Raw genomic sequence first — 19,468 nt, 5'->3', positions numbered from 1 at the left:
CGACCGATCAAGTACCGAACGCACGGCACCTCCGAGTTTAGCACATGTTCAGCCCGATGACGTCCCTCGAACTCCGATCCAGCCGAGTGTTGAGGGAGAGTTTCGTCAGCACGACGGTGTGGTGACGATGATGATGTTCTACCGACGCAGGGCTTCGCCTAAGCACCGCTATAGTATTATCGAGGTGGACTATGGTGGAGGGGGGCACCGCACACGGCTAAAAGATCAAATCAATTGTTGTGTCTCCAAGGGGTGCCTCCCTCCCCGTATATAAAGGAGTGGAGGAGGAGGAGGAGGAGAGGGCCGGCCCCTATGGCACGCCCTGGAGGAGTTCTACTCCCACCAGGAGTAGGATTCCTCCCCTTTCCAAGTAGTAGGAGTAGGGGACAAGGAAGGGGAAGAGGGAAGAGAAGGAAGGAGGGGGCGCCGCCCCTTCCCCTAGTCCAATTCGGACTAGTCATTGGGGGGCGCGCAGCCTGCCTCTCTCTCTCCCCTAAAGCCCAATAAGGCCCATATACTTCTTCCCCCGTATTCCCGTAACTCCCCGGTACTCCGAAAAATACCCGAATCACTCGGAACCTTTTCGATGTCCGAATATAGTCGTCCAATATATCGATCTTTACGTCTCGACCATTTCGAGACTCCTCGGCATGTCCGTGATCACATTCGGAACTCCGAACAACCTTTGGTACATCAAAACTCATAAACTCATAATATAACCCTCATCGAAACTTTAAGCGTGCGGACCCTACGGGTTCGAGAACTATGTAGACATGACCGAGACACGTCTCCGGTCAATAACCAATAGCAGAACCTGGATGCTCATATTGGCTCCCACATATTCTACGAAGATCTTTATCGGTCAGACCGCATAACAACATACGTTGTTCCCTTTGTCATTGGTATGTTACTTGCCCGAGATTCGATCGCCGGTATCTCAATACCTAGTTCAATCTTGTTACCGGCAAGTCTCTTTACTCGTTCCGTAATACATCATCCCATAACTAACTCATTAGTTGCAATGCTTTCAAGGCTTAAGTGATGTGCATTATCGAGTGGGCCCAGAGATACCTCTCCGACAATCGGAGTGACAAATCCTAATCTTGAAATACGCCAACCCAACAAGTACCTTCGGAGACACCTGTAGAGCACCTTTATAATCACCCAGTTATGTTGTGACGTTTGGTATCACACAAAGTGTTCCTCCGGTAAACGGGAGTTGCATAATCTCATAGTCATAGGAACATGTATAAGTCATGAAGAAAGCAATAGCAACAAACTAAACGATCAAGTTCTAAGCTAATGGAATGGGTCAACTCAATCACATCATTCTCCTAATGATGTGATCCCGTTAATCAAATGACAACTCTTTGTCTATGGCTAGGAAACATAACCATATTTGATCAACGAGCTAGTCAAGTAGAGGCATACTAGTGACACTCTGTTTGTCTATGTATTCACACACGTATCATGTTTCCGGTTAATACAATTCTAGCATGAATAATAAACATTTATCATGATATAAGGAAATAAATAATAACTTTATTATTGCCTCTAGGGCATATTTCCTTCAGTCTCCCACTTGCACTAGAGTCAATAATCTAATTCACATCTTCACGTGATTTAACACCAATAGTTCACATCACCATGTGATTAACACCCATAGTTCACATCGTCATGTGACCAACACCCAAAGGGTTTACTAGAGTCAACAATCTAGTTCACATCGCTATGTGATTAACACCCAAAGAGTACTAAGGTGTGATCATGTTTTGCTTGTGAGAGAAGTTTAGTCTACGGGGCTGCCACATTCAGATCCGTATGTATTTTGCAAATTTCTATGTCAACAATGCTCTGCACAGAGCTACTCTAGCTAATTGCTCCCATTTCAAAATGTATCCAGATTGAGACTTAGAGTCATATGGATCAGTGTTAAATATTTGCATCGACATAACCCTTTACGACGAACCTTTTGTCACCTCCATAATCGAGAAACATATCCTTATTCCACTAAGGATAATTTTGACCATTGTCCAGTGATCTACTCCTATATCACTATTGTACTCCCTTGCCAAAAAATAGTGTAGGGTATACAATAGATCTTGTACATAGCATGGCATAATTTATAGAACCTATGGCTGAGGCATAGAGAATGACTTTCATTCTCTTTCTATCTTCTGTCGTGGTCGGGCTTTGAGTCTTACTCAATTTCACACCTTGTAACATAGGCAAGAACTCTTTCTTTGACTATTCCATTTTGAACTACTTCAAAATCTTGTCAAGGTATGTACTCATTGAAAAAACTTATCAAGCGTCTTGATCTATCTCTTTTGATGTTGATGCTTAATATGTAAGCAACTTCACCGAGGTCTTTCTTTGAAAAACTCCTTTCAAACACTCCTTTATGCTTTGCAGAATAATTCTACATTATTTCCGATCAACAATATGTCATTTACATATACTTATCAGAAATGTTGTAGTGCTCCCACTCACTTTCTTGTAAATACAGGCTTCACTGCAAGTCTGTATAAAACTATATGCTTTGATCAACTTATCAAAGCGTATATTCCAACTCCGAGATGCTTGCACCAGTCCATAGATGGATCGCTGGAGCTTGCATATTTTGTTAGCACCTTTAGGATTGACAAAACCTTCTGGTTGCATCATATACAACTCTTTCTTTAATAAATCCTTTAAGGAATGCAATTTTTTTATCCATTTGCTAGATTTCATAAAATGCGGCAATTTGCTAACATGATTCGGACAGACTTAAGCATCGCTACGAGTGAGAAAATCTCATCATAGTCAACACCTTGAACTTTGTCAAAAACCTTTTTCGACAAGTCTAGCTTTGTAGATAGTAACACTACTATCAGTGTCCGTCTTCCTCTTGAAGATCCATTTATTTTCTATGGCTTGCCGATCAACGGGCAAGTCAACCAAAGTCCACACTTTGTTCTCATGCATGGATCCCATCTCAGATTTCATGGCCTCAAGCCATTTCGCGGAATCTGGGCTCATCATCGCTTCCTCATAGTTCGTAGGTTCGCCATGGTCAATTAACATGACCTCTAGAACAGGATTACCGTACCACTCTGGTGCGGATCTCACTCTGGTTGACCTACGAGGTTCGGTAGTAACTTGATCTGAAGTTACATGATCATCATCATTAGCTTTCTCACTAATTGGTGTAGGAGTCACAGAAACAGATTTCTGTGATGAACTACTTTCCAATAAGGGAGCAGGTATAGTTACCTCATCAAGTTCTACTTTCCTCCCACTCACTTCTTTCGAGAGAAACTCCTTCTCTAGAAAGGATCCATTCTCAGCAGCGAATGTCTTGCCTTCGGATCTGTGATAGAAGGTGTACCCAACTGTCTCCTTTGGGTATCCTATGAAGACACATTTCTCCGATTTGGGTTTGAGCTTATCAGGATGAAACTTTTTCACATAAGTATCGCAACCCCAAACTTTTAAGAAACGACAATTTTGGTTTCTTGCCAAACCACAGTTCATACGGTGTCGTCTCAACGGATTTAGATGGTGCCCTTTTTTAACGTGAATGCAGCTGTCTCTAATGCATAACCCCAAAATGATAGTGGTAAATCGGTGAGAGACATCATAGATCGCACAATATCTAATAAAGTGCGGTTACGATGTTTGGACACACCATTATGCTGTGGTGTTCCAGGTGGCATGAGTTTTCTGAAACTATTCCACATTGTTTTAATTGAAGGCCAAACTCGTAACTCAAATATTCGCCTCTGCGATCAGATCGTAGAAACTTTATTTTCTTGTTACGATGATTTTCCACTTCACTCTGAAATTCTTTGAACTTTTCAAATATTTCAGACTTACGTTTCTTCAAGTAGATATACCCATATTTGCTCAAATAATCTGTGAAGGTCAGAAAAATAACGATACCGCTGCGAGCCTCAACACTCATCGGACCTCATACATCAGTATGTATTATATCCAATAAGTTAGTTGCTTGCTCCATTGTTCTAGAGAACGGAGTCTTAGTCATATTTGCCCATGAGGCATGGTTCGCAAGCATCAACTGATTCATAATCAAGTGATTCCAAAAGCCCATCAGCATGGATTTTCTTCATGCGCTTTACACCAATATGACCTAAACGGCAGTGCCACAAATAAGTTGCACTATCATTATTAACTTTGCATATTTTGGCTTCAATATTATGAATATGTGTATCACTACGATTGAGATCCAACAAACCAATTTCATTGGGTGTATAACCAAAGAAGGTTTTATTCATGTAAACAGAACAACAATTATTCTCTGATTTTAAATGAATAATTGTATTGCAATAAACATGATCAAATCATATTCATGCTCAACGCAAACGCCAAATAACCTTTATTTAGGTTTAACACTAATCTCGAAAGTATAGGGAGTGTACGATGATGATCATATCAATCTTGGAACCACCTCCAACACACATCGTTACTTCACCCTTAACTAGTCTCTATTTATTTTGTAACTCCTATTTCGAGTTACTAATTTTTAGCAACCGAACAAGTATCAAATACCCAGGGCTACTATAAATACTAGTAAGGTACACATCAATAACCTGTATATCAAATATACCCTTGTTCACTTTGCCATCCTTCTTATCCACTAAATATTCAGGGCATTTCCGCTTCCAATGACCAGTCCCTTTGTAGTAGAAGCACTTAGTCTCAGGCTTAGGTCCAAACTTGGGCTTCTTCACTTGAGCAGCAACTTGCTTGCCGTTCTTCTTGAAGTTCCCTTTCTTTCCCTTTGCCCTTTTCTTGAAACTAGTGTTCTTGTTAATCATCAACACTTGATGCTTTTTCTTGATTTCTACCTTCATCGATTTCATCATCATGAAAAGCTCGGGAATCATTTACGCCATCCCTTGCATACTGTAGTTCATCACGAAGTTCTACTAACTTGGTGATGGTGACTAGAGAATTCTGTAATCACTATTTTATCTGGAAGATTAACTCCCACTTGATTCAAGCGATTGTAGTAACTAGACAATCTGAGCACATGCTCACTGCTTGAGCTATTCTCTTCCATCTTTTAGCTATAGAACTTGTTGCAGACTTCATATCTATCAACTCGGGTATTTGCTTGAAATATTAATTTCAACTCCTGGAACATCTCATATGGTCCATGACGTTCAAAACGTCTTTGAAATCCCGATTCTAAGCTGTTAAGCATGGTGCACTAAACTATCAAGTAGTCATCATATTGAGCTAGCCAAACGTTCATAACGTCTGCATCTGCTCCTGTAATAGGTCAGTCACCTAGCGGTGCATCAAGGACATAATTCTTCTGTGCAGCAATGAGGATAAACCTCATATCACAGACCTAGTCCGCATCATTGCTACTATCATCTTTCAACTTAGTTTTCTCTAGGAACACATATAAAACATAGGGAAGCAATAACGCGAGCTATTGATCTACAACATAGATATGCAAATACTATCAGGACTAAGTTCATGATAAATTGAAGTTCAATTAATCATATTACTTAAGAACTCCCACTTAGATAGACATCTCTCTAATCATCTAAGTGATCACGTGATCCATATCAACTAAACCATAACCGATCATCACGTGAAATGGAGTAGTTTTCAATGGTGAACATCATTATGTTGATCATATTACTATATGATTCACGCTCGACCTTTCGGTCTCCAGTGTTCCGAGGCCATATCTGCATATGCTAGGCTCGTCAAGTTTAACCCGAGTATTTCTGCGTGTGCAAAACTGACTTGCACCCGTTGTAGATGGACGTAGAGCTTATCACACCCGATCATCACATGGTGTCTGGGCACGATGAACTTTGGCAATGGTGCATACTCAGGGAGAACACTTTTATCTTGAAATTTAGTGAGAGATCATCTTATAATGCTACTGTCATAACTAAGCAAAGTAAGATGTATAAAAGATAAACATCACATGCAATCAAAATATGTGACATGATATGGCCATCATCATCTTGTGCTTTTGATCTTCATCTCCAAAGTACTGTCATGATCTCCATTGTTGCCAGCATGACACCATGATCTCCATCATCTTGATCTTTTATCAACGTGTCATCACATGGTCGTCTCGCCAACTATTGCTCTTGCAACTATTGCTATCGCATAACGATAAAGTAAAGCAAGTATTTGGCACTTGCATCTTATGTAATAAAGAGACAACCATAAGGCTTCTGCCAGTTGCCGATAACTTCAACAAAACATGATCATTTCATATAACAACTTATATCTCATCACGTCTTGACCATATCACATCACAACAAGCCCTGCAAAAACAAGTTAGACGTCCTCTACTTTGTTGTTGGAAGTTTTACGTGGCTGCTACGGGCTGAGCAAGAACCGTTCTTACCTACGCATCAAAACCACAACGATAGTTCGTTAAGTTAGTGTTGTTTTAACCTTCTCAAGGACCGGGCGTAGCCACACTCGGTTCAACTAAAGTTGGAGAAACTGACACCTGCCAGCCACCTGTGTGCAAAGCACGTTGGTAGAACCAGTCTCGCGTAAGCGTATGCGTAATGTCGGTCTGGGCCGCTTCATCCAACAATACCGCCGAACCAAAGTATAACATGCTGGTAAGCAGTATGACTTATATCGCCCACACCTCACTTGTGTTCTGCTCGTGCATATAACATCAACGCATAAAACCTGGCTCTGATACCACTGTTGGGGAACGTAGTAATTTCAAAAAAATTCCTACGCACACGCAAGATCATGGTGATGCATAGCAATGAGAGGGGAGAGTGTTGTCCACGTACCCTCGTAGACCGAAAGCGGAAGCGTTAGCACAACGCGGTTGATGTAGTCGTACGTCTTCACGATCCAACTGATCAAGTACCGAACGCACGGTACCTCCGAGTTCAGCACACGTTCAGCCCGATGACGTCCCTCGAACTCCGATCCAGTCGAGTGTTGAGGAAGAGTTTTTTCAGCACGACGGCATGGTGACGATGATGATGTTCTACCGACGCAGGGCTTTGCCTAAGCACCGCTACAGTATTATCGAGGTGGACTATGATGGAGGGGGGCACCGCACACGGCTAAAAGATCAAATCAATTGTTGTGTCTCCAAGGGGTGCCTCCCTCCCCGTATATAAAGGAGTGGGGGAGGAGGAGAGGGCCGGCCCCTATGGCGCGCCCTGGAGGAGTCCTACTCCCACCAGGAGTAGGATTCCTCCCCTTTCCAAGTAGTAGGAGTAGGGGACAAGGAAGGGGAAGAGGGAAGAGAAGGAAGGAGGGGGCGCCGCCCCTCCCCCTAGTCCAATTCGGACTAGTCATTGGGGGGGCGCAGCCTGCCTCTCTCTCTCCCCTAAAGCCCAATAAGGCCCATATACTTCTTCCCCCGTATTCCCGTAACTCCCCGGTACTCCAAAAAATACCCGAATCACTCGGAACCTTTCCGATGTTCGAATATAGTCGTCCAATATATCGATCTTTACGTCTCGACCATTTCGAGACTCCTCGGCATGTCCGTGATCACATCCGGGACTCCGAACAACTTTCGTTACATCAAAACTCATAAACTCATAATATAACCGTCATCGAAACTTTAAGCGTGCGGACCCTACGGGTTCGAGAACTATGTAGACATGACCGAGACACGTCTCCGGTTAATAACCAATAGCGGAACCTGGATGCTCATATTGGCTCCCACATATTCTATGAAGATCTTTATCGGTCAGACCGCATAACAACATACTTTGTTCCCTTTGTCATCGGTATGTTACTTGCCCGAGATTCGATCGTCGGTATCTCAATACCTAGTTCAATCTCGTTACCGGCAAGTCTCTTTACTCGTTCCATAATACATCATCCCGCAACTAACTCATTAGTTGCAATGCTTGCAAGGCTTAAGTGATGTGCATTACCGAGTGGGCCTAGAGATACCTCTCAATCGGAGTAACAAATCCTAATCTCGAAATACGCCAACCCAACAAGTACCTTCAGAGACACCTGTAGAGCACCTTTATAATCACCCAGTTACGTTGTGACGTTTGGTAGAACACAAAGTGTTCCTCCGGTAAACGGGAGTTGCATAATCTCATAGTCATAGGAACATGTATAATTCATGAAGAAAGCAATAGCAACAAACTAAACGATCAAGTGCTAAGCTAACAGAATGGGTCAAGTCAATCACATCATTCTCCTAATGATGTGATCTCGTTAATCAAATGACAACTCTTTGTCTATGGTTAGGAAACATAACCATCTTTGATCAACGAGCTAGTCAAGTAGAGGCATACTAGTGGCACTCTGTTTGTCTATGTATTCACACATGTATCATGTTTCCGGTTAATACAATTCTAGCATGAATAATAAACATTTATCATGATATAAGGAAATAAATAATAACTTTATTATTGCCTCTAGGGCATATTTCCTTCATTTCCAATGGTGGAAGTGATAAGTATGGAGTGTCGAACCCATAAGGAGCTAAAGGTAAGATCAATATTCTCTCAAGTCCTATCTGCCACTGATACGACTCTACGTACACCGAACGTTTGCTTCCAACTAGAAACGAGAAATAAAACTACTTTGTGGGTATGAAGATGATAACTTTGCATGGTATCAGAGAGATCAAATATAAAAGTAGGTGCTTTTATCATAAAGTTAGAATATATTACTAAATATTATAAATAGCGAGTGTGGAATAATGGTGTGGTGTGCAGAATTGTCTTAGGCAATCGTTAACAAGACCGGTGGTCGTCATTGCAATTTCATATGAGGGAGAGGCATAAGCTAACATACTTTCTCTTCTTGGATCATATGCACTTATGATTGGAACTCTAGCAAGCATGCGCAACTACTAAAGATCATTAAGGTAAAACCCAACCATAGCATTAAAGCATCAAGTCCCCTTTATCCCATACGCAACAGCCCCCTTACTCGGGTTTATGCTTCTGTCAGTCAAGCAACCCACTATAAATGAATCATGAACGTATTGCAACACCCTAGAACGGGAATCCCTCACGCTTGCGCGACACGGAGGGCACAATAGGACAGCACCAAAATAAAACATACAACTCATACCAATCGAGATCATCAATCAACCCAAAGACAAAGGATATCTACTCAAAACATCATAGGATGGCAACACATCTTTGGATCATAATATGTGGCATAAAGCACCATGTTCAAGTAGGGATTACAGCGGGGTGCGGGAGAGTGGACCGCGTAAAAGAGATGAGGATGGTGATGATGATGATGTTGATGAAGACGATCACCGCGGTGATGATCCCCCTCCCGATGGCACTCTGGCGCCACCGAGAGAGAGGAGGAGAGGTTCTCCCCCTTGTGCTTCCTCCTCCATGGCCTCCCCCTGGATGGGGAGAAGTTCTCCCTCTGGTCCTTGGCCTTCATGGTGATGAGGGCCCCTCCAGGATCCTCCTCCATAGCCTCCGGTGATGATGGCCCCCTCTGGCAGGGTGCCAGAGAGGGCCTATATTGATTTCTCGTGGCTACAGAGGCTTGCAGCGGTGGAACTTCCAGTCTAGGTTATTTTCGAGAGGTTTGGGCATTTATAGGAGAGGTTGGCATCAAGAACAAGTCAGGGAGTCCCACGGGAAGTCCACGAGGCACAGGGGCGCGCCCCCTACCCTCGTGGGGCCCACGGGACTCCCCTCCGGTAGATTTTTGTTCCAGTATTTTTTATATTTTCGAGAAAAATTCTCCGTTGATTTTCATCGCATTCCGAGAACTTTTATTTCTACACAAAAACAACACCACGGTAGTTCTGCTGAAAACAGCGTCAGTCCGGGTTAGTTCTAATCAAATCATACCAAAATCATATAAAACTATTGTAAAGTTGGCATGAATACTTCATAAATTATAGATACGTTGGAGACGTATCATGGGCCTAATGGTGGAAGAGAGGAGGCATGCCATGGTGTGGCGCCCCCCCCCTAGCCAAACCGAATTGGACTAGGGCTAGGGGGCGGGCCCCCTTTCCTTCTCTTCTTCTCTCCTTCCTTCTTCTCCTACTAGGACTAGGAAAGGGGGGAACCTACTCCTACTAGGAGTAGGATTCCCCCCTTGGGCGCGCCCCTTGTGGTTGGACCTCCTCCTCCTCCCCTCCTTTATATACGAGGAGGGGGGCACCCCATAGACACACAAGTTGATCTTTAGCCGTGTGCGGTGCCCCCTCCACAGTTTTCCACCTCGGTCATATCATAGTGCTTAGGCGAAGCCCTGCGTCGGTAACTCCATCATCACCGTCACCACGCCGTCGTGCTGACGAAACACTCCCTCGGCCTCAACTAGATCAAGAGTTTGAGGGACTTCACCAAGCTGAACGTGTGCAGATAGCGGAGGTGCCGTGCGTTCAGTACTTGATCGGTTGGATCATGAAGACGTTCAACTACATCAACCGTGTTAATAAACGCTTCTACTTTCGGTTTATGAGGGTACATAGACACACTCTCCCCCGCTCCTTGTTATGCTTCTCCTAGATAGATCTTGCGTGATCGTAGGAAAATTTTGAAATACTACGTTCCCCAACAAACATCTCTTTCATTGTTTCTTTTTTTCTCTCCCCCCTCCCCCAAATTGATATGGCATGCTTCCCAACACTATTGGCTGAGGTGCCAATCTTAACTTTCCTATTTCTAGAAAAGATTTTTTCCAAATTATCATAGTAATCCAATTCCAACTTTGCATCAGAGTGGTCATCCCCCGAACATAAATCCTCTAACATAGCATCTCCAATGTCAATAGGACTTGGAGAGCTTTTTGTTCTTTCCTCCTCTTCTTGGTTTTTAATGTTTTGGAGATATAAATTTCTTCTAGCCTGTTCCATATTGGAAATCAGCCCTAGGTTTTGATTAACTAAGTCAATGGTACATCCTAATTCAACACACACATTTTTTACCATCTTAAATAAATAAACTCTTTCATCAGAAACGGTTGAAGACTTACCATAATTGTCCTTGTCAGTAGCTCTTTCCTTGGCCAAATCTTCAATCCTAGCATCTTTTTTGTCCAAGTTCATGTCACTTCTTCTGGTAGGCACATCTTTGTCCTTGTCGTTGTCCTCTTTAGCAGTAATGCCCAATTTGGACCCCAGAGACTCCACTGAATCCTAGCTGGCATTGTAATCCACAGTTTCAGTGTAGTTGTCTTCTATCAGTGGATCCTGTGGGATATCTTTATTATAATCATTTTTCTTTCACAGGTCCTCCCCAGTCAATTCTTTTTATCCCACAACTCAATCTTCTCCATACATATGTCTATCAGCTCTTGTTGTTTCTTGATCATGTCCACCATTTTGTTTTTCTCTTCCTCCTAGGAATTATGTTTTTTTTCTCCTCTACTGCCCTCCAGGCTTTCTATCTGCATTTATTTTCTTTCATTTCTTGCAAATTTTGTAGGACTTTACCAAATCAGTTTCTACTTTTTTCTCATTCCAACCTCAGCCAGATATTCCTTCTGAATATTTAAAATTTCATCATTCTTTTTCTTCATTTCCTCAAATTGCTTGAGCCCTACACTACTCAGGGAAATGTTTTCCTTGCTTCCCTCAGCATCTACTCCACCAATTTTGATTTTCTTTCTCATATCATCTGAGTCTGCATCCTTGTCTGTCTCAATGTCTTCATGTTTTCTTTTATCTTCATACCAGCCCTGCTCTATCACCCTTTCTAGTTCCAAAGTCACTCTGTATATCATGAGATCCTTATCAGTCACTTTAGTGTGCTTGGGGATTTTTTTCAAAGTCTATCACCCCCACCTTGGCTCTTCTTTTTTCCTGCAGAATTATTGTCATGTCAATCTCCAACACTGGACCAATTGTAGCAGCCACCTCACAAGTACCAAAGAAGTGTTTGAAGCATTCAGGCACTTCCCATATCTTCACCCACACAGTGTGTAGCTTCCCTATGGCTTGAGTGTCATAAGTCCAACTGTCTACATTGATGACAGCTTTTGTCCCCAGGAGGTTAAAATTCCCAAATTTGTCAAGTTCAATCAGTCTGCTTTTGTTTGGAAATCTCATAAGATAAGCTCTATCTCCATGTTTTTTGCATCTCCATTGCCAATCCCACTTGAACATATAGTTAAATCCTTCCAAAAACTGAGTTTCATTAATTTCTCCAGAAGCAATAGTGATGATTGCCATTGGATTGATTTGCTCACTGCTCATAACTTCCTTAGAGTTCTGTATCAGCAACACTCCCAACCCTCTAGCTGCATATCCTACAAACTTGGGAAGTGGTTTTATCTGCTTGAACCAGTTACAATCCTCTGTAATGTGAGAATTTTTTTCACAGATAATGCAGTTTGGGAGTTTGCATTCCCTAGTCAGGCGTCTGAAATCTTTGCATTTGTTGCACATCATCCTAAAATTAGCTCCATTCTTATTCTGATCAGGCCCCTCTCTCTGTGCATACTTGGCAGCACCTCCCCAGTTGTTCTGATTCTGTCTAAATCCTGCTCCAGCTTCAATCTCTCCCCCATTGTTGTTGTCTCTGTTGTGTATAGGGTTTCCTTTCTCAATATCACCCTCAGAGTCTTTCTTTCCTTCTGTTCGATTTCCATTTCCAGCAGCAACACCTGCCCCCTATTGTGCCATCTGAGCAAGGAGTGCACCAAACCATTGTTGCTGCTGGAGCAGCTCAAGAGAGGGGTTGACAGCATGAATAGGATCTTTACCTTTGCCCTCAGGTCCAGCTCGACCAACCTCTTGTTTGCTCCCCTCTCTCTCTTTGTCTTCAACAACTTCTTTTGTCTCTAATCTCGACCTCTCTCCTCCATCTCCCTGGTAATTGGAGGTACCATGAGTGAATCTAGATCCAAAGCCCTCCAGGCTCCTCTTATGTTGTTGGAAATTCCCTTTGAATTTGTCTACTTCCTCTTTCTTTCTGTACTGGAAACCCTCTCTCCCCCCCACGGTTGAATCTTCCTCCACCCCGATTTCCTCCAAAACCCATGTTCACCTTATCTTCTTCTTCTGTTTCTGGTGGCGGCGGGGGGGAGGGGAAAACCTAAATCCTCGAGGGGATCGCACTCTCCTCCCAACAGGAGGATAGGCTCGTCATTTATACTGGTGAAGCTTTTAGAAAGCGTATTCACCAAAGGCATTTCTCTTCCTTTCCATTTTAGAAAGCGTATTCACCAAAGGCATTTCTCTTCCTTTCCATTTTTGCCCCCGCTTTTCCTCCTCATCGATCTCTTCCCTCATATCAGAATGTTTATTCCCTAAATTGCCCAAACCAACCTCGATTTCCATTTCATCAATATAAGTTGCCTCATTAGACCAGAAATCTGAAATTTGGGCATATTGTTTCTTACTCATCTTATCGATGATTTCCCTACCAAGCCGGTGTGATCACAATCTCTCCCCCTCTAGCATAAACAGAGTCAGACCCAGTTCTATTGTCAATTTTGCCCCATCATTGGCAGCTCATCGCCAGTGATATGCTAATGATCATATTCCTAATTCTGAAGATACTTACGTTAACAAGTACCACTGGTTGCGGTGGTGGCGCCAGGGAAGGCAACGACGAGGCGAGGGAAGGCGACGATGAGCGGCAGTCGCTTCACGAAGAGCGGCGGGGTGGAGCACTTGCACCTCGCCGCCGCATGCCGACCCGTGAGCGCCGGGCTCGTGAGCCTCGGCGACTGCAGAGCCCGGGTCGCCATGGGAACGAGTCTGTCGCGCGGCCGATCGACGCCTTACGGTGGATGGGTCGTTGCTGTCCACTGGTTTGGTTGGGTGGCGCTGCACCGCCGCTCTATCTGCACCCCGATGGAGAAGAGACCGGTGCAGCATGGTTGCCCGCCTGAGCCAGCCGTTTCCTCGTCTGCTGGTGTGGTTTGCAACCTGCGACATACGTGAGCCACCTGATTAAAAACGATGCTTCAGATCAACCCATGCGACAAAAATGGGGCATCGAGTGCCTGACAAGAATTGGCTCATTTGGAGAAGAAAAAAAGACCACGGATCGTTTTTTTGAGAATGGATCATTTCATTTTATTAACGTTCTAGTGGATCATTTATCTGTAGTAGAATATCCAGTGTGCCAGTGCACAAACTCAATACTCGTGTACGCTGTTGAGCCGACATGAGCACAAACTCAATACTCAATAATTGGCACGTGGACCCACATTTTATGTGATATGAGCTGATCATGTCAAAGTTTAAAGTCTTCTCGAACATTTGTTTTTTATAAAGGAAAATGGTGTCCTAAATTCTTAAAAATCCTCATTCGCCGCATCACGAAGATGTGTGCAACTTCAATAAAATGCCGGTGCCACCTTTTCATAGACATTAGACCGACTTAAGACGAAAATGTTTAATTGACTTCTGAAAAAAATAATGTGCTCTCAGTGAACGGCAACAAAAAAATTGATGCAGTTGCGGACGAGATGCCCGGAGGACGTAGCTGCCCATGACCCCGCACCCCGGACCCGGCCAAACTAGGGTGCTTGTTTTTTTGGAGTGAAACCGGCCAAACTACTCTTCTTTTTTTTAGAAACACCGGCCAAACTACTCTTGACTTCCCAATACCCCAACGTGCTGCAGCCTCTAGGCCCGGTCCACATACGCAAAATGACATCCGCCCGCAACTCGGTGGGCCGAAGGCCCGCTCCACGCCGCAGCTCAAGACAGGCAACGGCACGCTACCGCTTTCCATTCCGTGCCGTCCGATCCTGCAGCTCCCCACCACGAACGACCACACGGCTCACGGGCATCGCGTGCTCGCCTGCCTGTCCTGGCTGTCCCCTCCTTCCTTATCGTGGCCGTTGCGCGCAGGGATCTGTAGACACGGACCACACAGTCAGAAGGGCCTAGAAACACGGTGGGCCACAAGACGCAGCGGCACAACGCGGTATGGACCGAGTCCACCGCGGCGCAGAGCGCGGGGCAAGGCATGCTGCTGGCCCAAGTTAATTACTCCCAATAGTAATAACCATTAATCAACCATTATTACTATCCACATATAGAATTTCCAGCTACCTTGAACCTGATCCGTCCACTCGCGTACAGCTTTCAGTCCAGACGGGCCGGCTGATTACTCCAGCAGGAAGAAAATATGCGCTCTAGTTAACCTAACCCAGCACCGTTCGGCGGCGGCGCATATAAGATCTCCAGAGCGAAACGCCAACCAGCAAAACGCACACGGCAGACGCACCGTGAGCGACTGACATGCAGGACCAGCACGCAGCGTGGACCCAGCAACCGCAGAGGGAGGCGTGCCGTTCTTCTCCTCCCATTTTAATTTCAGCGCAGCGCAGAGACGCGTCAAACTCGGGGAGCCGGATATTCAATACGGATGGGCCAGAGAGCACTCAGGGCAGGGGCGTAAAATCCCCATCGGCCAGAAAAAAGGAGCAGGGTCGCCCTAGAAACGGGAAGCATCCAAGGATGGCATCCGCCCAAATCCGCTGGGATCTTCTCTCCTCCTCGAGCCGCTCACCGACAGCGCGCTCCACCCGCGCCTCACGCCACGGCGCGCCAGGCCATCACGGCTCGCGCCACCACCGGTCGCGTTACCCCACCCACCACTCGCGCTGCGCGGCGCAACTTGCCAAAAAAGAAAAGCGAAAGGCAGCAGCTGTACTCCGCCATCGCATCGCATCGCATCCCATCCTCACCCACCCACCCACCGCGGCCTCCTCCTTTTACTCTCAACGAAAAATCACGGCCCCCCGAGGCCAAAGCTAGTCACGGAAGCGGACCCACCTGGCAGAGGGGCGCAGCTCGGGCCTCGTGGTAGACCGGCAAGGAGCACACCGCCGTGAACCAGAGACACAGCAGCGCAAGGCAAAGCCTCAGTAGCCAAAAATTGCTAAATAACTCCAGAGCCCATTTGCTATAGGAGGGAGGAGCCATCGCTGCAACCACAGCCATTTCACCTATCTCAAAGCAGGTAGCGCCCGCGCAGAGCCGCCGGCAGCCGGCAGGCAGAGCCAGCGGCCAGTCATCATCAGTAAGAAGCACACAGCACAGACAGACAGTTCAACCAGGGCAAAGTATAAGATTTTCAAATGCAGGCAACGGCTACTAGGGGGCATTTCAAAGGGGGGCAGTTCCCGGGCTTTCTCTTGGAGGGAAACCTGACAATACTGACAATGCAACAGGAATTTCAAAGGAAGGAGGGAAAACCCCTGGGGTGTTGTAACTACCATTTCAAATTATGGAGGGAAAACTCAGCAAGGGTGCAGGCAAAGAGGGAAGCTGGTTCACTGACTACAACTCCATTTTCCCTCCTAAAATCTGCTGTTTAAAAAGGAGGGTGAAGCCCTCCCCAAACCAAAGTCTTTACAAGAAAAACGGCTAAGGAAAACAGGGGGAAACCCACCATTTCTGTTCTGCTGCTGCTGCTGCTCCTCCTGATTACTTCTTTCTACCTGAGAAGAAGGGGTGAGGAAGGGGATGATCCATGTACAATGGTCACTGGTGCTTGAACGGCCGGTCTTCAGTATCATCATCCTCATCGTCGCTGCCACTGCCTGATGGGTCATCATCCCTCTTCCGCTTGATACCCTGCGAGGACGACGGCTGGTCTGTGCCACCCTCGTCGTCATCATCATCGACCTCGTCTCTGTCTTCATCGACATCATCAGGGTCAGCAATATCAAAGTCCTCTGGACTTCCAACAGCCACGGCTTGGGGCGTCACAATTGGTTGAACAAGATATTCTGTGTCTTCATCCTGAGCAAATGAAAAACCAACAGGCTTAAACAATGCTTAAGTTCATGACATGCTAAAGGTAACTAATCTTCTAGCAGACAAAATCAGTTAATTGGTAACTAAATCGACAGCATAACCAGAACAAAACAAATAAACAATATGTTGAGATATAAATCTGAAGATAACAGCATAACATGAATTGAGTGGTAAAAGAAACAAATTAGCATATAACCTTGCAAAGGAGTACATGATTAATACTAATAAAATAACAGAAAATATACCACCAAGATAATGGCCATTACCAAAGCTAATTTTCAAGGAAAAATTGTAGAAGAAACAAATATGAGGAGAATTCCATCTTACTAAACATGCATCAGGTGACACATCTGTCTAAGCCCACAAATAAATACATGATGTACTAGAAGCACTAAAATGTCAAGAACTAAGCCAGATATGATGTACATGTAGATGGATATGATATTAGGTCCTAGGAACATAGGGAACGACATGCTTAACTGATGTATCCAAATCTTTGATTATTCCCAAATTGTAACAAATATATTAGAAGCACAAGCTAGACAGTCACTAATTTTAACATTCAAATATGTAAAGTTTTAGGTCAACAACATCAGGAACTAAATCTACTTCCAGAAAGATGAAGAAATCAGAATCCCCAAGCTTTTAAAACTACAAGATCTGTCATAATCATTTTGACACACTCCTGGTCATTTTGAGGGTACAGAGCTTTCAAATCACATAATATGTTAACAAACATGTTTAAGCAATATCTTGGGAGCATGATTGCCTTAAATCTCCATATGAGCAAATTTCGTTAAAACAACTTTTCCACAGTATACTTTATACACAAGGTGTTCACCTAACCTACCACAAAAAGAAACAAGATTACGAGTGGGGATCTGACAATGAAGTACTCTACTTTGGTAGTCCCAAAACTATGTGTTGCCCACATAATCAGCAAACTTAACAAGGACACATAACTAATGCATGAAAGCTAAATATCATAACTGAAAAACTAGCCACAGTTCAAATATACCTGCAATATAGTTGGGTGGTCAATAGTTATCTTGCTAAACAATATGACTAGAACAATCACCCACAAACTGAACATGCAGAAATTGCAATAAGGTAAAGCACTTCAAAGGCTAGCGGGAAATTGTTTTATACCTCATCATCAGCATCGTCATCATCGTTGTCCTCCTCATAAACCCTACTATCCTCCAATCTTTCCTCATCTTCCTCTCCGATCTCACCATTCTCATCCTCATCATCACCTTCACCTTGCTCATGTCCATCAATCTCTTCTCCAACACTCCCCACCACCATAGCAACCCTTCCACTACTCTCTGGCTCAGCCTCCTCACCATCACCATCATCCTCAACCTCCTCCTCATCATCATCATCATCCTCATCGATGCCATCCTCCTCATCATCACTACTGGGCACGTCAAGTACCTCAACAACAGTGTCATCTTCATCACCCTCCTCATCGATCTCCTCTCCCAAATCATCCTCCTCCTCATACTCTTCGTCTGCATCATCGTCGTCATCATCCACGTCTTCATCATCCTCATCAGGGGCTACCCCAACCGCTGCAACCCTGAACCCGTTGGCCCTGTGGTGGTGCTCGGCTTCCCCATTGGGCACGACCTCGTCGGCCTCGCTCTCATCCTCATCCACATCGATCACCCCATTCACCTCCACCGGGCGCGGTGCCACGCTACCTCGCGAGTGCGAGGCGCCCCCGTTTGCCACCTCGCCGCTTCCAGGATCCTCGTCATCGTCGTCCTCATCATCATCTTCTTCCTCGCCATCACCTTCGCCGTCCCCATCGTCGTCGTCGTCGTCCGACTCCGGGCGCTCGTTCTCGTCGGCGTCCATCTTGTCGAGGTACTTGAGAGTCCGGATCAACCCGAACACCCTGGATCTGTAGTCCTTGACCCGCGTGACGGGGCACTCGTAGAGGTCGAGCGAGACGAGGCGGAGGCGGGCGAGCGGCGCGAGGTCGTCCACATCTTGGATGCGATTGTTGCTGAGGTCGAGGTCGCGCAGCGAACCGAGCCCCGCCTCGACGAGGTGCTCGAGGCCGCCGGCGATGCGGTTGTCGGAGAGCGTCAGGCGCGTGAGGTTCCGCAGGCGGGGGAACCCCGCGAGCGACGCGACCCCGACGCCCGCGATCGAGAGGTGCTCCAGGCTCTGGTGGCGCTCCAGTATCTCCGGCGCCGGCAAGCGCCCGTGTATGCACTTGACGGCGCCGTCGAGGGTCAGGCTCCTCGCCGGCGACGAGCTCCCCTCGCCGGCGGTGTGGAGCGCCGCCTCCACCGCCCTCTCCCACGCCTCGTCCATCTCTCTATCTCTCTCCCCTCCCCTTCCCGAAATCAAATAAATAAAAAAATCGGGGGTGTTTTGGTTGGGGAGGCTATTTGAAATACAGTGATTTATACGTGGGAGGGGTGTTTACCTCGCCATTGGAGGAAGAAGGGGGCGGCTCACGCGTCGCGCTGTGGACTCGGCGTAGGGACGGCGGGCGGGGCTTATATGGGCGGCCAATGGGAGCGCTCGGATCGCGGGGCGCGGATCGCTGACGTGGCGCCATCCCAGGGGCGTGTGCTTCCTTTGAGAGGAGCGGGGGAGCGGAGAGGCGTGGTGGGCTTGGCTGATGCGGAGAGCATCTTTTTCAGGTTTTCCAAAATCGTTTTCTCTTAAGGGCGAGATATTATTGGTTAATTATGCACGCGGTGCCGTGTGGCTACCTTTGGCTCTATGTGGGTAGGTCGCTGACAG

The 19,468-nt window shown here is 45.6% G+C and overlaps 1 protein-coding gene and 1 pseudogene across 3 annotated transcripts; both read right to left on the bottom strand.

Annotated features, from left to right (window-relative positions):
* Positions 1 to 1,581: 1,581 nt before the first annotated feature.
* Positions 1,582 to 13,530, bottom strand: LOC147984285 (uncharacterized; annotated as a pseudogene).
* Positions 13,531 to 13,600: 70 nt separating this feature from the next.
* Positions 13,601 to 19,151, bottom strand: LOC125536347 (Leucine-rich repeat (LRR) family protein). 3 transcript variants are annotated; one of them, XR_007295009.2, is made up of 3 exons: positions 17,852 to 19,151; positions 16,335 to 16,687; positions 13,601 to 13,852 (listed from the first exon to the last, which is right to left on the bottom strand). XR_007295009.2 is itself a non-coding variant. In XM_048699545.2 (2 exons), the coding sequence occupies exons 1-2, from the start codon at positions 19,028 to 19,030 to the stop codon at positions 16,427 to 16,429; spliced, it is 1,440 nt and encodes a 479-aa protein (XP_048555502.2). In that variant the 5' UTR covers positions 19,031 to 19,151; the 3' UTR covers positions 16,147 to 16,426. The 3 variants fall into 3 exon arrangements, 1 of the variants encoding a protein (XP_048555502.2); XR_015615889.1 differs by lacking the exon at positions 13,601 to 13,852 and adding an exon at positions 14,326 to 14,789; XM_048699545.2 differs by lacking the exon at positions 13,601 to 13,852 and having other exon boundaries at positions 16,147 to 16,687.
* Between the last annotated feature and the right edge of the window lie 317 nt (positions 19,152 to 19,468).

Source organism: Triticum urartu, chromosome 2A, assembly GCF_056163025.1.
Source record: "Triticum urartu cultivar PI428250 chromosome 2A, HENAU_Tu73, whole genome shotgun sequence".
Classification (NCBI taxonomy): Eukaryota; Viridiplantae; Streptophyta; class Magnoliopsida; order Poales; family Poaceae; genus Triticum; species Triticum urartu.
The sequence above is the reverse complement of the archived record's forward strand: the minus strand, read 5'-3'. Positions and strand labels throughout refer to the sequence as shown.

Excerpts from the sequence above, each read along its gene's own strand:
- LOC125536347 (XM_048699545.2), bottom strand. The coding sequence starts at position 19,030 with ATGGACGAGGCGTGGGAGAGGGCGGTGGAGGCGGCGCTCCACACCGCC. Across the intron at positions 16,688-17,851 it reads ATGACGATGCTGATGATGAG|GATGAAGACACAGAATATCT; the intron begins GTATAAAACAAT and ends TCATTTGCTCAG.